Raw genomic sequence first — 16,410 nt, 5'->3', positions numbered from 1 at the left:
AGTTATTGTAAAACAGCGACCCAAACTGAGCCCAGGCAACAACAACAAAAAATAGGCTAACAAGAACAGAAGATTTGAATATTGCTAAACTGTCAACAAGTCACAAGGCTAGTAACATGCCTACAGAGTAATGAATGTTGATCATTGGTCCACTAGTACTCATTGTCCATCTTCAGGAAATTGATTGGGTAACTTATTAAATTATCACTTAGAATTTTACTGACGCATGATTATGCCAGGACAGTCAATTATTCAGACAAACTCTTGCCTAAACCAAGTTGAACTCTCCTATACGTCTGCCAAACCACAATGAGTGAATCATTGTCAAGTTGCTTTTGTAACCTCACCAATGATTCAAAACAAATAGGTGCACAATAGTGAACACAAGCAAGTCTGTAGCAAATTTCATATTGCCCTTAACACCTTCAAAACTTGTATAGGAGACAAATTCTATTGATTTGTCATCATGGTATTTTGAGTATAACAATGGAGAGTTCTCAATAGTCTCTGGAACAGGTCAGTAGACTAAAGCATGATTTAATGGAGACTTTCTTCTTGGAAGCACTTCAGATGTACAGTCAGGACTATATGTATTTAATGAAAATCAAATTTTTTATCATTTACGTCCCTGAGGCTCCATTGGCCCTTGAAATGCTGTCTGATCGTGTGGACATTAGGAAACAAATTTGAAGATATTTATATATCTGATCGGCTGGTCTACAGCCCACCCCTTACCCAGATCAACAGTCATTGCTCTATTATCAATCAGATCACATTGTGACATGATGTGGGTAAAAAGTTCCAGCGCACTTGTACAAGCTGAAATTCCAGGCATTATTTCCCAAAAAGGGTGTTATCATTTTCAAAATGTGTGTCATTTCTAACTCACCGTAAGCAAAAAAAAAAGTATATATATATAAAAAAAGAAATGTGACTTAACTGCACTGCCCCTTTAATAATTTACTCAACACACACAAGAGTAACATGAACATTTCAAACAACAGATGTTTCTCTAGCTGCGAAAGAAAACGGATCCCAACAGACCAAATTATTGCACCAATGAAACAGTAACTTCAGCAAGATTTTCATGTGCAGACTCTTGACAACAAACAGCTGAATTAAATGTAAAACCAGCAGCAAGTATCCAACATCTAAGTTATGAGCACTGTTGTGTATCATCCAAAATGGCTACAGCTCAGTCTTTTCTTCAGTTGGATCATTAACTGCCTATAGTCCAGTAACCCATGGCAGCACCCAAATGCCAACATTACTGCCAACCCTTCCCACCACTGACCCCCCCCAAAAAATCATATCTATGATATAACAATGTCTTCAGATGTGTTTTGAGAGAAGAGACAGATACAGTACATGTTTAGCGTACCAGAGTAACAACTGCATTAAAAAGAGCCATGACACACACAAAACAGGAACGTTTCTGGATCTTCAAAGGACACGTTTCACTCTACAGTCACAGACTTGGCCAGGTTCCTTGGGCAATCCACCTGTATTGGGAGAGAAGAGTCAGACATGTCTACATTTACCAAGAAACAACAACCCTAAGAAATTAGCTCCCCATTATGAATGCCTACAGTAAGAACCCAACTCAGTGACAGTGCAGTACTCACGTCAAAGCCCCTGAGCACAGCCAGGTGGAAGGAGAGCAGCTGCAGGGGGATGACACTCAGGATGCCCTGCAGACAGTCCACACAGTGCGGCACTTTGATGGTGCGGCTCGAGCTCTTGGCGGTCTCGTAGTCATCCTTGTCACAGATCACGATGGGTCGGCCCTGTAAACCAAACAAAAGGCATTATGCTTCCAGCACAACATTGTCATAACCTTTAACCTGGAGTTCAGTGTTGAAATGTGAAACTTTGGTCCTTCCCTGAATAATAGCTTTGTTGACTCGTGTCTCAAACCCAAAGCTTAGGTCCACATCTGTGGTAGATTAGTGAGAATGGTGATGTCATGTAGAAAATAACTCCTCCCTTGCACTTTGTGGTGAATGTGAGGCCCATTTGATATTACTGCATTGTGAAAACAAATCTAATGTGTAAAGTATGAAGCACTTAATATCCATGTCTTTGAGTTGTTATATTTCTTTTTAGCCTGGAAGGTAGGTGGTCACTACAACAGCAAGCGGACATATCACTACCAGAAAACAAAATGTTTATTGAAAGTGAGTTTAACAACCAGATAAGGTCATTGGCAATGGTTTACTGTGGTTCCAACCTTTCAACAGTTGATGCGGTGGAAAGCTAAATGGTGTTTGAGATATCGTGCGTCAGTTCTTACCGCACGCGCCACCACCTGCTGCAGTGCATTCTGACACTTGGTGTAGGTGTGGTCTCTCATGATGATCATGATGACGGGCATGAGTTTGTCGACTAGGGCCAGAGGCCCGTGCTTCAGCTCCCCGGCCAGGATGCCCTCTGAGTGCATGTACGTGATCTCCTTGATTTTCTGGAGAGAGCGACACACCCAACACCTCATTCAGATAGGAAACCACATTCCCATACACATTCAGGGACACACAACCTCAGAAAAACACCATGCCGACATGACATAAGTTGAGTATGTATATCTTATCTTCTTAAATTCTAAAGGGAACAGTAGACTGGCCAGGGAACACTAGATCAGATCCAGGAGCACAGCAGACTGACCCAGCACTGTGTGCCTCAGATACTGGAGGATTGGCAATCAACAGAACTTGAAGAATCCCTAAATAGTGTGGAGAGACATTTCTAAATCAGTCTAATTAGTTGCTGTGATTAAAAACACTTCAGCAGAAATTCCAGCAGGCTAGACTCCATTAGGGCTTGCGTGAGGCTGAGGCAGAACAGTTATTGTGGGCTATTGGAAAGTGAAACAACTCTGGGCCAATCTTCTCCTGAAGTATCTTAACACAATGATCATAATCTCATTTAGGAGTGGAGATTCCTTTCAGGAGGCGGAGATGGAGGTGGGCGTGCTGACCAGTGCTCCCTCCAGGCAGGTGGCGTAGTGGTAGCCTCGGCCCATGATGAGAACACTCTTCTGCTGGTACAGCTCTGCTGCCAGCCTCTGGATCTCGTCATCCAGACTCAGCACCTCCTTTATCAGGTCTGACACACAAAGAGAGGGAAGAAGGAGGAGCAGCAGGTAAACACAGATAGAGAGACAGGTACAAAGAGGGAAAACAAATGAGTAATCTTAGTCCAAGGTTATGAAATGAGATAGCCCTACAAAATATTCCTCTTCCATTGGCGGTACATTTGGGAGAACATGTCAGAAAATCAATTTCATCTAACCAAACTCCTGGATGAAAGGCAATACAGTAACACCCATCCTATGACAGTCCAGCAGGCCACTGTTAACAGGTCCTGGAGACTGGGGTCAATGGGGGCTTGGGTCAGAAAGGGAGACCGTTTAACATAAGGCTTCGGGTCCAGAGGAGTGTGCCAGGGCAAACAGCCAGGACTGACCCAGCTGCTGAAGCCTCCTCCCTCCCCACTGTACACTCTCGTTCCATCTCCCTCTCTGAGGATACCTCCACAGCACAGTCATTGCATTAGCTCTCTGACAATGCATATTGTTCAAAGAAAAACAGCCCAGTTGGAGAAAGATGACAGACAGACAGACCGAGGAGGCCCGCTACAGGCCTCAGCTTTCCCATCCCTCGCTCTGGCTGTGCTGACTGTGACCATTACTTACTGCGGTCTATACTACAGTAGGTCAGTGTGTCGAATAATCTGCACATCCCTTTGAGCATCACATACACAGAGGTTTATGGTCATTAACAGCACAGTGCAATGTCTTGGTAGATGTGTGTAGGGTCTGGTCTACCTGGCAGAACTCTCAGGCCCTGGATGATCTCACATCGCCGTGGCTGCATGGAGATCCTGTCGTCGCACATCAACAGCGCAAACATGATCAGAGCCACAAACTGACTGGTGTAGGCCTGCAAAACAACAGACACAGCCAGACATAATGCATGCTTAATGCTCCAGCAAGAAGCAGACAGTACCGAACACAGAGGTCCCAGGTGTCTCCTAGATGATCTTCTCTCTTCCGGTTCTAAACAAAAGGAATCATAGTCTTCCCTCTCTCCATCCTGGGCCAGAGACTGCAGAACCCTTCGTTTAGCAAAGGGCCTGGGTTGCCAGATCCCCAGGTTACTTTGCAGTACAGTTATTGGAGAAGTAGAGTCTTGTCTGGCTGCTCTGGTTGCCAGCTCCACAGTAATAATATGCAACAGATGAGAAGTGGATGGAGAGCTGGGCTGCAGGATGGGCTGGACACAGATAGGGCCTCTATTGCAGGACAGGAGAGGGGAGAGCTAGCACAGTCTTATGGGGACACAATCTGGCAACACTACGGATGAACACATCCCCTGACAATAAGACACTAGGGCAGGAGGTAGCCTAGCAGTTAGAGTGTTGGGACAGTCACCGAAAGGTCGCTAGTTTGAGTCCCAGAGCCGACAAGGTGAAACATCTGTCTATGCGCCCTTGAGCAAGGCACTTAACCCTACTTGCTCCAGGGCCACCGTTTATAAAATGGCAGACCTTTGGCGTAATCCCACGCCCGATGGTGTCTAAGGGGGAGTTGGGATCTGCCAAAAAAAAAAAAAAAAAAAACTTTTCAATTGCACAAGTATAAGCCCCCACCAAATTATTATTACTAGCAAAACAAACAGCACAGAAACAGTCGGCCCCAACTACAGTAGAAGTAGAACCATGATGCGCTTGTTTTTCCTGCTTCTGAAAAGTATCACCACCACTCACACATAGGTTAGAAGGCTCTCCGTACCAGTTTAGGAGATCTAAAATCAACGTTCTTCAAGAGCCCAAGCCATTTGACGGGACCTACTGGACGCGGTTGTGCTAGCTTCTACACCTGCATTGCTTGCCGTTTGGGGTTTTAGGCTGGGTTTCTGTACAGCACTTTGAGATATCAGCTGACGTAAGAACGGCTGTATAAATACATTTGATTGCTCTAAAGCCAAAGGCATGGTTGTAAAACCATCACACAACTATTTTTCTTGACAGTACTGGAACCACAGTCCCTCACAACTCTGACAGTCCTAGCCATCCACTCAGATTTGTGGCAGTGCATTTAATCCGGTTAAAACCCCCATCACTCCATCCAGAATGTCAAAAGAGGACAGAGGCTCACGCTAGCCTGTCAAAACACACTGCCGCAACCATGTCCCCGAGAGGCCTCAAACGTGCCACACGTCCTCCTCAGGCAATACGGCATGATGAGCAGTTAAAAAAAAAATGATGTAAGGGCACAAGCATACTCCAGGTTCTATTCAGACAAAGACCACAGATGGCTCTCATTTGCTTACATTCCCTCCCTCAATATTTATTGTTTGGCTAAGGGGGAGAAGTGTATTCAAGAAGTGGTGCCGTCTCAACTCCAGCTATCCCCTTCATTCTCCCTGACCATGTTTAGCAGGCATAGTTGTGGACAGCCCCAATTCTGAGAACAAGACAGACATCACCAGAGTCATCCAGTTTAATGTTCCCCAGAAGGTTCATCTGAATAATATTATGAAACGATACAAAACGGAGTCAGCAGGAACATGTATTGAGCAGAGGGTGAAATACATAATGTCCTCTGATGTGCTGTGCGTGGGCATGGGCCAGACAAGCAGTAAAGGACAGCGTCTTTGAGGCGTGCTTTCCAGGCTTTCTGCGCTGTGCTGGGACCTTGGAGCTGCCGGAGGGTCCCTGAGCCAAGCCCGAGAGCCAGAGCAGGGAGGGACCGGACTCTCTTTTTCTACCCCCCTCCCCCCTCAGCTGCTGAGTGGAACTCACTCCAGTCATCTGCAACCCCACTCTGGCAATCTGTAGGATCAGTGCTCATAGTAGAAGGAAACCATGGATCCTTACTTTTTACAAGAGTAAAGATTAGAATATCAGGCACTATGTGTTCTGTGTAGAGCAGTGGAATACAGCAGTTTAAATAACCTCTCTTACAAAAGAATCCAGACACTAATTTCAGATGAAGTTCTCTAATTTCAAGGGAGAGAGGGGTTAACCACATGTTCTATGTATTGACATTAGCGCCCAAGTGCTTCAGGGTTTGCCTTAACTATACAGATACCACCAGCGCAGCATATTGGCGTGAACCTCATGTCCTTGCAATAATAAGTATACACGGGTGATTATATAGACCAAGCCAAAGTGAAACTGCCTCTGGACTTCGTAACGCCGCTCCGCCTAATTAGGAAGGAGACCATTCCATTCATTTCCAACAATCCTACTGCAGTCTGACCAACTGAAAACCTCTGGAGAGGGATAGGAGGAATTCCCCCGCCCTAATAGGCTATCCTGAAGGGAATTTTCCCCCCCACCACAGAAGTAAAAGAAGTTGACATAGCGGAGTATGGTGGATGGAAGGTCTCCTGTTCCGACAGCTGAGTGTCTACAGGACAGTACACTACGAGAGTCAGTATGGGAAAGGAATCAGTCAGGAGAAGTGCTACACAGAGCAGCAGCGAGCCGGTCTCCTCACCTTGGTGCTGGCCACTCCTATCTCTGGCCCAGCGTTGATGTGCACCCCACAGTCTGTCTCTCTGGAGATGGAGCTGCCCACTGTGTTGGTGACTCCCACCGTCAGGGCTCCTCTCTCCTTACAGTAGCGCAGGGCCATCAGGCTGTCTGCTGTCTCGCCTGCACACAAAAGGTAGCAATGCAAATCAGCACTCAGGATAGATACTGGAACAGGTTGGACTATGTGTATATACACCGAATACAATATCAGATTCTATAGACCGGAATAACTGATATCATCAGGTCTTTACGTTCAGCATCAATGCATGAAGTAAAGAGTGAAAGAAATTGCTTTGCGTGCATTGTTATTGGGCTGAGCATGTACGAGACATCGCTGAAGCTGTATTGTGTGGGGAAATGAGTAAACAAAGCGGCAATGTTCAGGTCCTTGAGGAGACAGCGATCCTCCCACCTGATTGGCTGATGAAGAAGCAGACGTCGTCACGGAACACTGGTGTGTTTCTATCCAGAAAGTCGCTAGCCAGCTCCACCATAACAGGCAGCTCAGTCAACTCCTCCAGTACCTGGCGAGTCTGTGGGGAAAGATCAGCACTGGATCACACATGACATCCACACTGAAAAACATGTTTCCATGTACAAACCAGAGTAAGAACTCACTTGTGTCTTTGTTTATATAGTTGTTTTTCCTATCTTGGAGCCTTAGGCTCTAGTTGACTCCATTTTATGCTGGTGATATCATTCCTGCCTTATAAAAAAGGTAATCAGTTACTCACTGCCACCCCTGCATGGTAGCTGGTGCCACAGGCGATGAGGATGAGCCGTCGACACCTCTGGATCTCTTTAATGTGATCCTTCAGTCCACCCAGGGTTACTAAGGATACAAACAGAATCAAAATACAGTAATCATGTCCATTGTTTGTATTCAGATAGAAATTGATCATGAGGATACCACCTTGATGGGTATAATGACAGGCATGAGAGGGGCATAGTGTGTATTGTGTAGTAACTTGAGTGTTTTGTGACTTGACTTGTGTATTACACTGGAAAGGTAATCTCACCTGTGTTGTCATTGAAGTTGACCCTTCCCCTCATGGTGTTGACCACAGACTCTGGCTGTTCAAAGATCTCCTTCTGCATAAAGGAGCTGTAGTTCCCTGAAAAATGGTCCAAAAAACACTAGATCAGAGTCCTCAACAACATCACTTCAAGCCTGTTGGCTTTGCTTTTTTATAAAGTGTTAGGCATTTTGTAAAGGTTACTGTTGACGCATGATGACCACTAAAAGGAAGCCAGTCTGGAAAACATGTTGTTTAGTGTTTTATAGCTGTTGGGAGGTAAATAACACAGGAGATAAATGACCGTAATGACCTTGCTCTTTAATACAGACATTTATCAGGCATGTCTTGACTAAATAAAATAAGCAAGAGCCTACAGGGAGATTGTTGTTTCCTCGCACGGCCCTTTGTGACAATGAAATACGAGAGGGTTTTGCAGCCCGCCTCTGCGGAGACAGAAATTTAGGTCATATGAATTAGGTTTATTTCAGCAGAGCTCCTGGAATGGAGGCTGAGGAGAGAGAGATAGAGGCAGAGGCTTTAATGATAGGACCACAAAGGATTGTCTCCTAAAACTGACTGGTAGTGTATTAGCAACCTCTGCTGGAGACATGGGGAGCAGCAAGCTCAATATGAAGTCCTGCTAATGACCCGGGTACAGTACTCTACATTGGTGATTGATGTAATCTCCATGATGGAGCCAGGGTGCCCCTTCAGTACCTTTGATGTCAGCCAGGCAACCCCATAAACACCTGGCTGTGTACGTGTGTGTGTGTGTGCGCGTACAGAGATTGATATTAAAGGTGTGCCTGTGGCTGCCACTCAGCCGAGGCGGAAAAAATAGGATTGTGCTCCATTTTTCAAGCACTGCCGTCGTTATTGACCAATCACAGTAGAAAACGTAGCCTTCACAGTGATAGGCAACAAGTGCGTCCAACAGCAGGACCAGCTAACATGCCCACTCCAGCTAACTAACATTATCAGTTTACAGAGTCACGTTTAACAACAACAAAAATCATTATTTACTCATCCGTTTTTTTTATTATTAATAATTCCTGTTGCATTATGCCGGCCCCAGTAAATATGACCCTTGTATAGTGAAATGATTCTGACTGTATTGACAATGATAATCAGCAATTCCAGCCATTCTTGGGTTCTCAAAGTCCTCGTAGCACCATCAACATCTTTAGAGGGTTGACCCATGACAGTGCTGTACCCCCAGCCCTTACCCTCCCCTCACCCTTCATGATCTGCTGCAGCTCCATCTGCAGGGTCTGGATGGCGCGGGCAGGGTGGTCTCCGGCTGTACGCTTGATGCGGTGGATGGTGAGCCGTCCGGCCGTCACTGCTGCCACGTCATCATCCTCCAGGAAGATCACACGGTTGGTGTGCTCAATCACCGCGCTGCCAGGACAACAGAGCAACAGTGAATCCAAGTTAATGATGTTGTTAATTCCCACTTTCCTAGGAGAAAACATTCACCAAACAATTGTCTAGACTGATTCTAAAAGTACAGTTCATCCAAAAAAATACATCTAACGTTGCATGAGTGGGATATGAGTAATATAGAGAATAACAGAGTGAGGAGTCTGACCTGGCATCAGAGGCAAAGTAGTACTCCACAGACTTCTTTTCCTCTGCGAAGAGCGTGTGGCAGGTGTCCTGCTCCATCCTGGGCAGAGTGGGGCAGCCCTTCTTGTCCTTACCAGCTGGGGAGATACAGTTGTGTTCTAGACATAAAACAGCTCCCGTCTGCTCATATTCCATTCTGACTCACTGATAGAGAGCAGTTACCTAATAACGTACATGATCGGTACAGGATAGGAATGTGATCTGTGGACAGCTTGTGGTCACTTTTCACCCCAATAAGCAGAGGACCTCCCCTCCTATTTACATACAAACATAAACAAGTACAATCATTACATAAAATTAAAAGATGCATGTTTAATGTATATTATTCCTTTCCAACTCAAGGAGTATGTAGAAATGCAGTAGCAGTGTACCGGGTGCCTACAGCCTCTCCTGGGTAATGGACACTCTTGAAGACCAGGACAAAAGCTCCTTCCTAGGAGAGCAGATAAAACCATGTTTATCACAAGACAGGTCAGAGGGCCTTGTTTCTGGACAGTTCTGCTCTGTAGATGAACAGGCTCCTACCAGCTGCTGGGTCACTCGCTCCACCAGAGTAGCAAAGCTGAGGTCTTCACTCTCACGGTTGTCATACATGTACTTTACCAGCTTGGCAATGGTCTCTGTGTCCGTCTCGGACTCAAACTCATAACCCTTGCTCTCCTGTGGAATGGGAGAGAGTCAGTCATGGAAGTCTGATAATTCTTGCTGATAGCCTTGGCTAATGAAAGAAACCAACTGCCTTGGGAAAAAAATTAAATATGTTGAAATGTTGCTTTGCTCACCAGGAATTTCTGCAGGTCTTTGTAGTTTGTGATAATTCCATTATGAATGACAATGAACTCTAAAAAAAAAATATAAAAAACAAAAATACACATATACACTTTAATAATAAATGTCCCTCGTTACTCTATATAGTCAGTCAACGTGAGACTACTACAACTAGCAGAATGTGATGCCTATACAGGAGAGAGGCCCTAATAGTCCTACAAGTTTAAGAAATGTCTATGGTACTGACCGTTGCTCTTGTCAGACCTTTGTGGGTGGCTGTTGACAGGGCTGGGGGCACCATGGGTAGCCCAGCGAGTGTGGGCGATGCCAAGGTGGACATCAAACTCCACATCCATGTCCATGTCCTGCTGCTCTATGGGGCAAACACAAACACTGTTGAAAGGCAAGCCTCAAATCAACTGACATGTACCCAACAAAGTCGTTTTGAGTCATTGGTATTTTAGGCATTATATTTATCTACTCAGTAAACATCCTTAGTGCTGACAACAAGTCTTACTTGTGAGCTCATCATCAAGAGCCTTCACTTTTCCGGACTGCTTGATCAGCTGAATAGACCGGGCATTGGCCTCCCATTCCTTGCTGTTCCCTCCATCAATTCCAACACCTGGTAAAAAGAGTCTTATTGCTACAGAGTACACAAATATGCCTCTGTTGAGTGATTTTGTAGCGGTTATTTTACACATGCTACAGTTTGATAGCAGACAGAGCATCAATGTAAGCGTGACTAGATTGACAGACCTGCTCAAGACTAAGGCATACAGTGAGGCCAATGGACAATCATTGTTTTTAATGTTAGGTGAGAGAACAAAAACATGACTCCTGTAGATAAGCAGAATAACTGACGCCTGTCGACAGGCCTACAGTGAGAGGGAAAGGCAGCTAATAAACATGCAGACAGACCGACGCAGACAGTGTTGAGACAAGCCGCCTTATCTCCCTCAGCTCACCGGCAGAGTCATAGCCACGGTACTCCAGACGAAGCAGGCCTTTGAGGAGGATCTCCAGGATCTCCCGGCGAGTCCTTGGCACGTGGTAGTTCAGATAGGCAAAGATTCCTGACAGAAGGAAGGAGCAGGGAGACAGATTTCAACTAGGAAGTCAAACAATGATATACGACAAAGGAATTTCACTACAACTCTTTTAAGGGATTAAGTGAACAAATCCTAATAGTGGGTATTACCTTTTGCTTTTGGTGGTCTGTGATTAGGTCAATAGAGACCAAATAAAGCACGCATGCTTTCTGTTCATATATGCCGATTGTGTCAGAAACGCTGAAGGTTCCATTGGCTAGCTAGCCAATCTGATGTAATCTGCAGGCAGTTGAATTATTGGCTCACTACAATTCACAGCAACAACTACACCAAGGATTTCTACACGTGCAAACGCTAACACACGTAAAACATTTTATAATGCTCTGGTGCCATTTATCATCATATAGGAATTGGAAACAATGGTGCTGTGTGTAACTACACAGTAGTTCACACACCTATCTGTTCCTGAGGGCACAGCCTGCCCTGGATGTTATCTGCAGTTTTTACATGAAAGAGAGAAGTCACCTTGAGAAATGGACAGTGGGAGACTCAGTGGAACAGGGTGTTCTAGTGTTGGGGCAATATGTTGACAGAAGGATCAGGTGCTCTAGGCTATGCTTTTGTGCAGTTCAGAACTCATCTGAGAAGAATGATACCAAATGAAAACGGTGCCATTTATTACAGACATGCCTGGCTGAACAGAGGTTGGCCTACATACCATCACCACCTGGTATGGCAACTGCTCGGCCTCCAACCGCAAGGCTCTAGAGGGTAGTGCGGACGGCCCAGTACATCACTGGGGCCAAGCTTCCTGCCATCCAGGATCTATATACCAGGCGGTGTCAGAGGAAGGCCTTAAAAACTGCCAAAGACTCCAGCCACCCTAGTCATAGAATGTTCTCTCGGCTACCACACGGCAAGCGGTACCGGAGCGCCAAGTCTAGGTCCAAAAGGCTTCTACCCCCAAGCAATAAGACTCCTGAACAGCTAACAGCTAACAGCTAACCAGACTATTGCATTGACCCCCCCAGTTTTACACTGCTGCTACTCTCGGTTTATTATCTATGCATAGTCACTTTAACTCTACCTACATATTACCTCAACTAACCTGTGGCCCTGCACATTGACTCTGTACTGGTACCCCCTGTATATAGCGTCGCTACTGTTATTTTATTGTTGCTCTTTAAAAAATGTTATTTTGCCATTTTTTACATTTCAGCTTATTTAGTAAATACTTTCTTCACACTTATTTTTTCTTAACTGCATTGTTGGTTAAGGGCTTGTAAGTAAGCATTTCACTGTAAGATCTACCAACACCTATTGTAGAGGTCAACCGATTATGATTTTTCGACACCGATACCGATTATTCGAGGACCAAAAAAGCCGATACCGATTAATCAGCCGTTTTTTTTATTGTTTTATTTGTAATAATGACAATTACAACAATACTGAATGAACACTTATTTTAACTTAATATAATACATCAATAAAATCAATTTAGCCTCAAATAAATAATGAAACATGTTCAATTTGGTTTAAATAATGCAAAAACAAAGTGTTGAAGAAAGTAAAAGTGCAATATGTGCCATGTAAAAAAGCTAACGTTTAAGTTCCTTGCTCAGAACATGAGAACATATGAAAGCTGGTGGTTCCTTTTAACATGAGTCTTCAATATTCCCAGGTAAGATGTTTTACGTTGTAGTTGTTATAGGAATTATAGGACTATTTCCCTCTATACGATTTGTATTTCATATACCTTTGACTTTTGGATGTTCTTATAGGCACTTTAGTATAGCTTCCGTCCCTCTCCTCGCTCCTACCTGGGTCAAACCAGGAACACATCAACAACAGCCACCCTCGAAGCAGCGTTACCCATGCAGAGCAAGGGTAAACAACTACTCCAAGTCTCAGAGCGAGTGACGTTTGAAACATTTATATTTACGTCATTTTTAGCAGACGCTCTTATCCAGTGCGACTTACAAACGCTGTTAGCGCGCACCCGGCTAACTAGCTAGCCATTTCACATCGGTTACACCAGCCTCATCTTGGGAGTTGACAGGCTTGAAGTCATAAACAGCGCAATGCATTGCGAAAGGCTGTTTGAATGAATGCTTACGAGCCTGCTGCTGCCCACCATCGCTCAGTCAGACTGCTCTATCAAATCATATACTTAATTATAACATAATAACACACAGAAATACGAGCCTTAGGTCATTAATATGGTCGAATCCGGAAACAATAATCTCAAAAACAAAACGTTATTCCTGTTACATTGCACAACCTTCAATGTTATGTCATACTTAAGTAAAATTCTGGCAAATTAGTTTGCAACGAGCCAGGCGGCCCAAACTGTTGCATATACCCTGACTGCGTGCAATGAACGCAAAATGACACAATTTCACCTGGTTAATATTGCCTGCTAACCTGGATTTCTTTTAGCTAAATATGCAGGTTTAAAAATATTTCTGTGTATTGATTTTAAGAAAGGCATTGATGTTTATGGTTAGGTACAGTCGTGCAACGATTGTGCTTTTTTTCGCAAATGCGCTTTTGTTAAATCATCCCGTTTGGCGAAGTCGGCTGTCTTTGTTAGGAAGAAATAGTCTTCACAGTTCGCAACGAGCCAGGCGGCCCAAACTGCTGCATATACCGTGACTCTGTTTGCGAGAGAAGTGACACATTTTCCCTAGTTAAAAGAAATTCATGTTAGCAGGCAATATTAACTAAATATTCAGGTTAAAAAATATATACTTGTGTATTGATTTTAAGAAAGGCATTGATGTTTATGGTTGGAGCAACGTGTACCTAAGCGATTATATGCAATGCAGGATAGGCTAGATAAACTAGTAATATCATCAACCATGTATAGTTAACTAGTGATTATGATTGATTGATTGTTTTTTATAAGATAAGTTTAATGCTAGCTAGCAACTTACATTGGCTTCTTACTGCATTCGCGTAGCAGGGAGGCTCCTCGTGGAGTGCAATGTAAAGCAGGTGGTTAGAGCGTTGGACTAGTTAACCTTAAGGTTGCAAGATTGAATCCCTGAGCTGACAAGGTAAAAATCTGTCGTTCTGCCCCTGAACAAGGCAGTTAACCCACTGTTCCTAGGCCGTCATTGAAAATAAGAATGTGTTCTTAACTGACTTGCCTAGTTAAATAAAGGCCAAAATCGGCGTCCAAAAATACCGATTTCCAATTGTTATGAAAACTTGAAATCGGCCCTAATTAAATCGGCCATTTCGATTAATCGGTCGACCTCTAACCTGTTGTATTCAGCGCATGTGACCAATACAATTTGATAAGCCTATTTGTACCCAATTTCCTGTGCCCTGCCCCATTTTCTTCATGACAACCATCAATCACCCACATAAGCTCACAAATAGAACAATGGCATAAGGTTTCAACAAACTAGTCAAAATAAACAAACCTAAATGATGAAGGCCAAGAGACAATAGCTATTCTTAGGATAACACAATAATCAATGACAAATTCCCAATTAGAGGATATAAAGGGGCGGTGATAAAATACTGACTATGTAGAGGCACTGCAAAAGGAAGCAGTGCAACAGAGCATCAATTGAGAGCAGACTGGCACAGGGGGAAATCGAGGAAGGGAGCGCGGGGGGAGAGAGATCGAGGAGGGGAGCGCGGGGGGGAGATCGAGGAGGGGAGCGCGGGGGAGATCGAGGAAGGGAGCGCGGGGGAGATCGAGGAAGGGAGCGCGGGGGAGATCGAGGAAGGGAGCGCGGGGGAGATCGAGGAAGGGAGCGCGGGGGAGATCGAGGAAGGGAGCGCGGGGGAGATCGAGGAAGGGAGCGCGGGGGGGAGATCGAGGAAGGGAGCGCGGGGGGGAGATCGAGGAAGGGAGCGCGGGGGAGATCGAGGAAGGGAGCGCGGGGAGATCGAGGAAGGGAGCGCGGGGGGAGATCGAGGAAGGGAGCGCGGGGGAGATCGAGGAAGGGAGCGCGGGGGGGGGAGATCGAGGAAGGGAGCGCGGGGGGAGATCGAGGAAGGTGGAGGGGGCAAATGGGCAAGGCAAGGGCAAACAAGGCTCAGCTTTGTTCAGAACGAGGGTTAAACAGAGTAGGAAAAATAAGGCTCTCATAAAAATCTCAGTGCATGTCAGCATTACCACCATTATTTCCTTAGGAATTATCCTGCAGCAGTTCAGTATAAGGAGCATCTATTTGGGGAAATTTTATGACAGAGACGACAGTGTCTGATTGTCTCTTCTACTAATGGATTTCATAGTGCTAAGTTCCCACCACCATTAAAAAGCGAATCATCCACACTATTTATACTGGTTCTGGCTGGCTATTCAAAACATAGCTGGGCGCTTCAGGAACTTGTTGTAGAGTCAGCAGATGAGAGATGATGAGTGGAGAACTAATCCATCACTATTCTAATATTCAGACACTGACAGGTTAAAAAAGTAAACACAGCTTCCCATCATTTTAAATCCCTCTACCTCATTCGAATCAATGTGACAATCACTGTCTGTCTATCATCATCATCATCATCAGTACCAGTAGTGGTCTATATTCTAGCAAGGAATATAACTTTGCGCAGTGCGTGCGTTCTGCCAGTCCTGTAGCAAGCTAGTATGTAACCTGATGAAAAGAAGGGTAGTTAGCCAATGGTCGCTAATGAATCCAAGTATAGAGTATAACGTGACATACGATAACATCAATGACAGGAATTATGGAGCGATAAACTGTCAATCAAGTAGCTAACAACGGCTAGCTGGCTAGTTAACGTTAGCTAACTATGCTAAGTTAGCTAGGTACTTATTGGAAATGGGTGTGTAGCACACGTTTTACACACATCAAAACGCTTAGTCGCCCTCATGACAATTTGTTTGATAACATTGTTAGCTATAAAACATCTGATCCAGACAACTTACAAGTTCACTTAAAAGATATGAACTCAATAATTTGATGTTAGTAGTTTGTTTTGTCTGGCAAACAAACTAAGCTCTTTCTTTAGATGGAAGCTCAGCTGTCTGACTGAAAACATTGACATCTCTCCAAAACCAGTTCTGTGTTAATCTCACAATTTGCATGTGTAAACTGTTGAAAATGTACACCTATTTAATTTATTATATCTAGCTAACGTTACTTACCACACATGTCAGCGCTTCTCTTTCAAACTAGCTAGTTTACACCAGGCTCAGCTCAGTTCAGTGTTGCCAACTAATTTTCAGGGTAAATTGCTAGAGGCAGGTTGATTTGTTGCTAAAAGTTGCTAAATTACGTTGTGATGTCATTGCGTGATTACGTAAAACTGCGTCATTACGTAGAATACACAATAACGTTGCTCAAATTGACTGGCCATCTCGGCGAAAAGTATGATTCGACATTTGTTCAGGTACAGACTCCCACTCTTTTCTGTACAATTTT

At 44.4% G+C, this 16,410-nt stretch overlaps 1 protein-coding gene across 2 annotated transcripts; it reads right to left on the bottom strand.

Annotated features, from left to right (window-relative positions):
* Window positions 1–935: 935 nt before the first annotated feature.
* LOC106585600 (glutamine--fructose-6-phosphate aminotransferase [isomerizing] 1) lies at window positions 936–16,395 on the bottom strand. 2 transcript variants are annotated; one of them, XM_014171987.2, is made up of 19 exons: window positions 16,134–16,395; window positions 10,925–11,032; window positions 10,474–10,581; window positions 10,204–10,329; window positions 9,971–10,029; window positions 9,714–9,848; window positions 9,560–9,621; window positions 9,351–9,442; window positions 9,151–9,265; window positions 8,797–8,960; window positions 7,560–7,655; window positions 7,275–7,372; window positions 6,953–7,073; window positions 6,503–6,660; window positions 3,824–3,938; window positions 2,975–3,102; window positions 2,294–2,461; window positions 1,626–1,787; window positions 936–1,502 (listed from the first exon to the last, which is right to left on the bottom strand). In XM_014171987.2, exons 1-19 carry the CDS (start codon window positions 16,138–16,140, stop codon window positions 1,458–1,460), a joined length of 2,067 nt encoding a protein of 688 aa, XP_014027462.1. In that variant the 5' UTR covers window positions 16,141–16,395; the 3' UTR covers window positions 936–1,457. The 2 variants fall into 2 exon arrangements, with proteins under 2 accessions (XP_014027462.1, XP_014027463.1); XM_014171988.2 differs by having other exon boundaries at window positions 9,363–9,442.
* Between the last annotated feature and the right edge of the window lie 15 nt (window positions 16,396–16,410).

Source organism: Salmo salar, chromosome ssa24, assembly GCF_905237065.1.
Source record: "Salmo salar chromosome ssa24, Ssal_v3.1, whole genome shotgun sequence".
NCBI lineage: Eukaryota > Metazoa > Chordata > Actinopteri > Salmoniformes > Salmonidae > Salmo > Salmo salar.
Note: the sequence above shows the minus strand (reverse complement) of the source record. Positions and strands in the feature narration are given on the sequence as shown.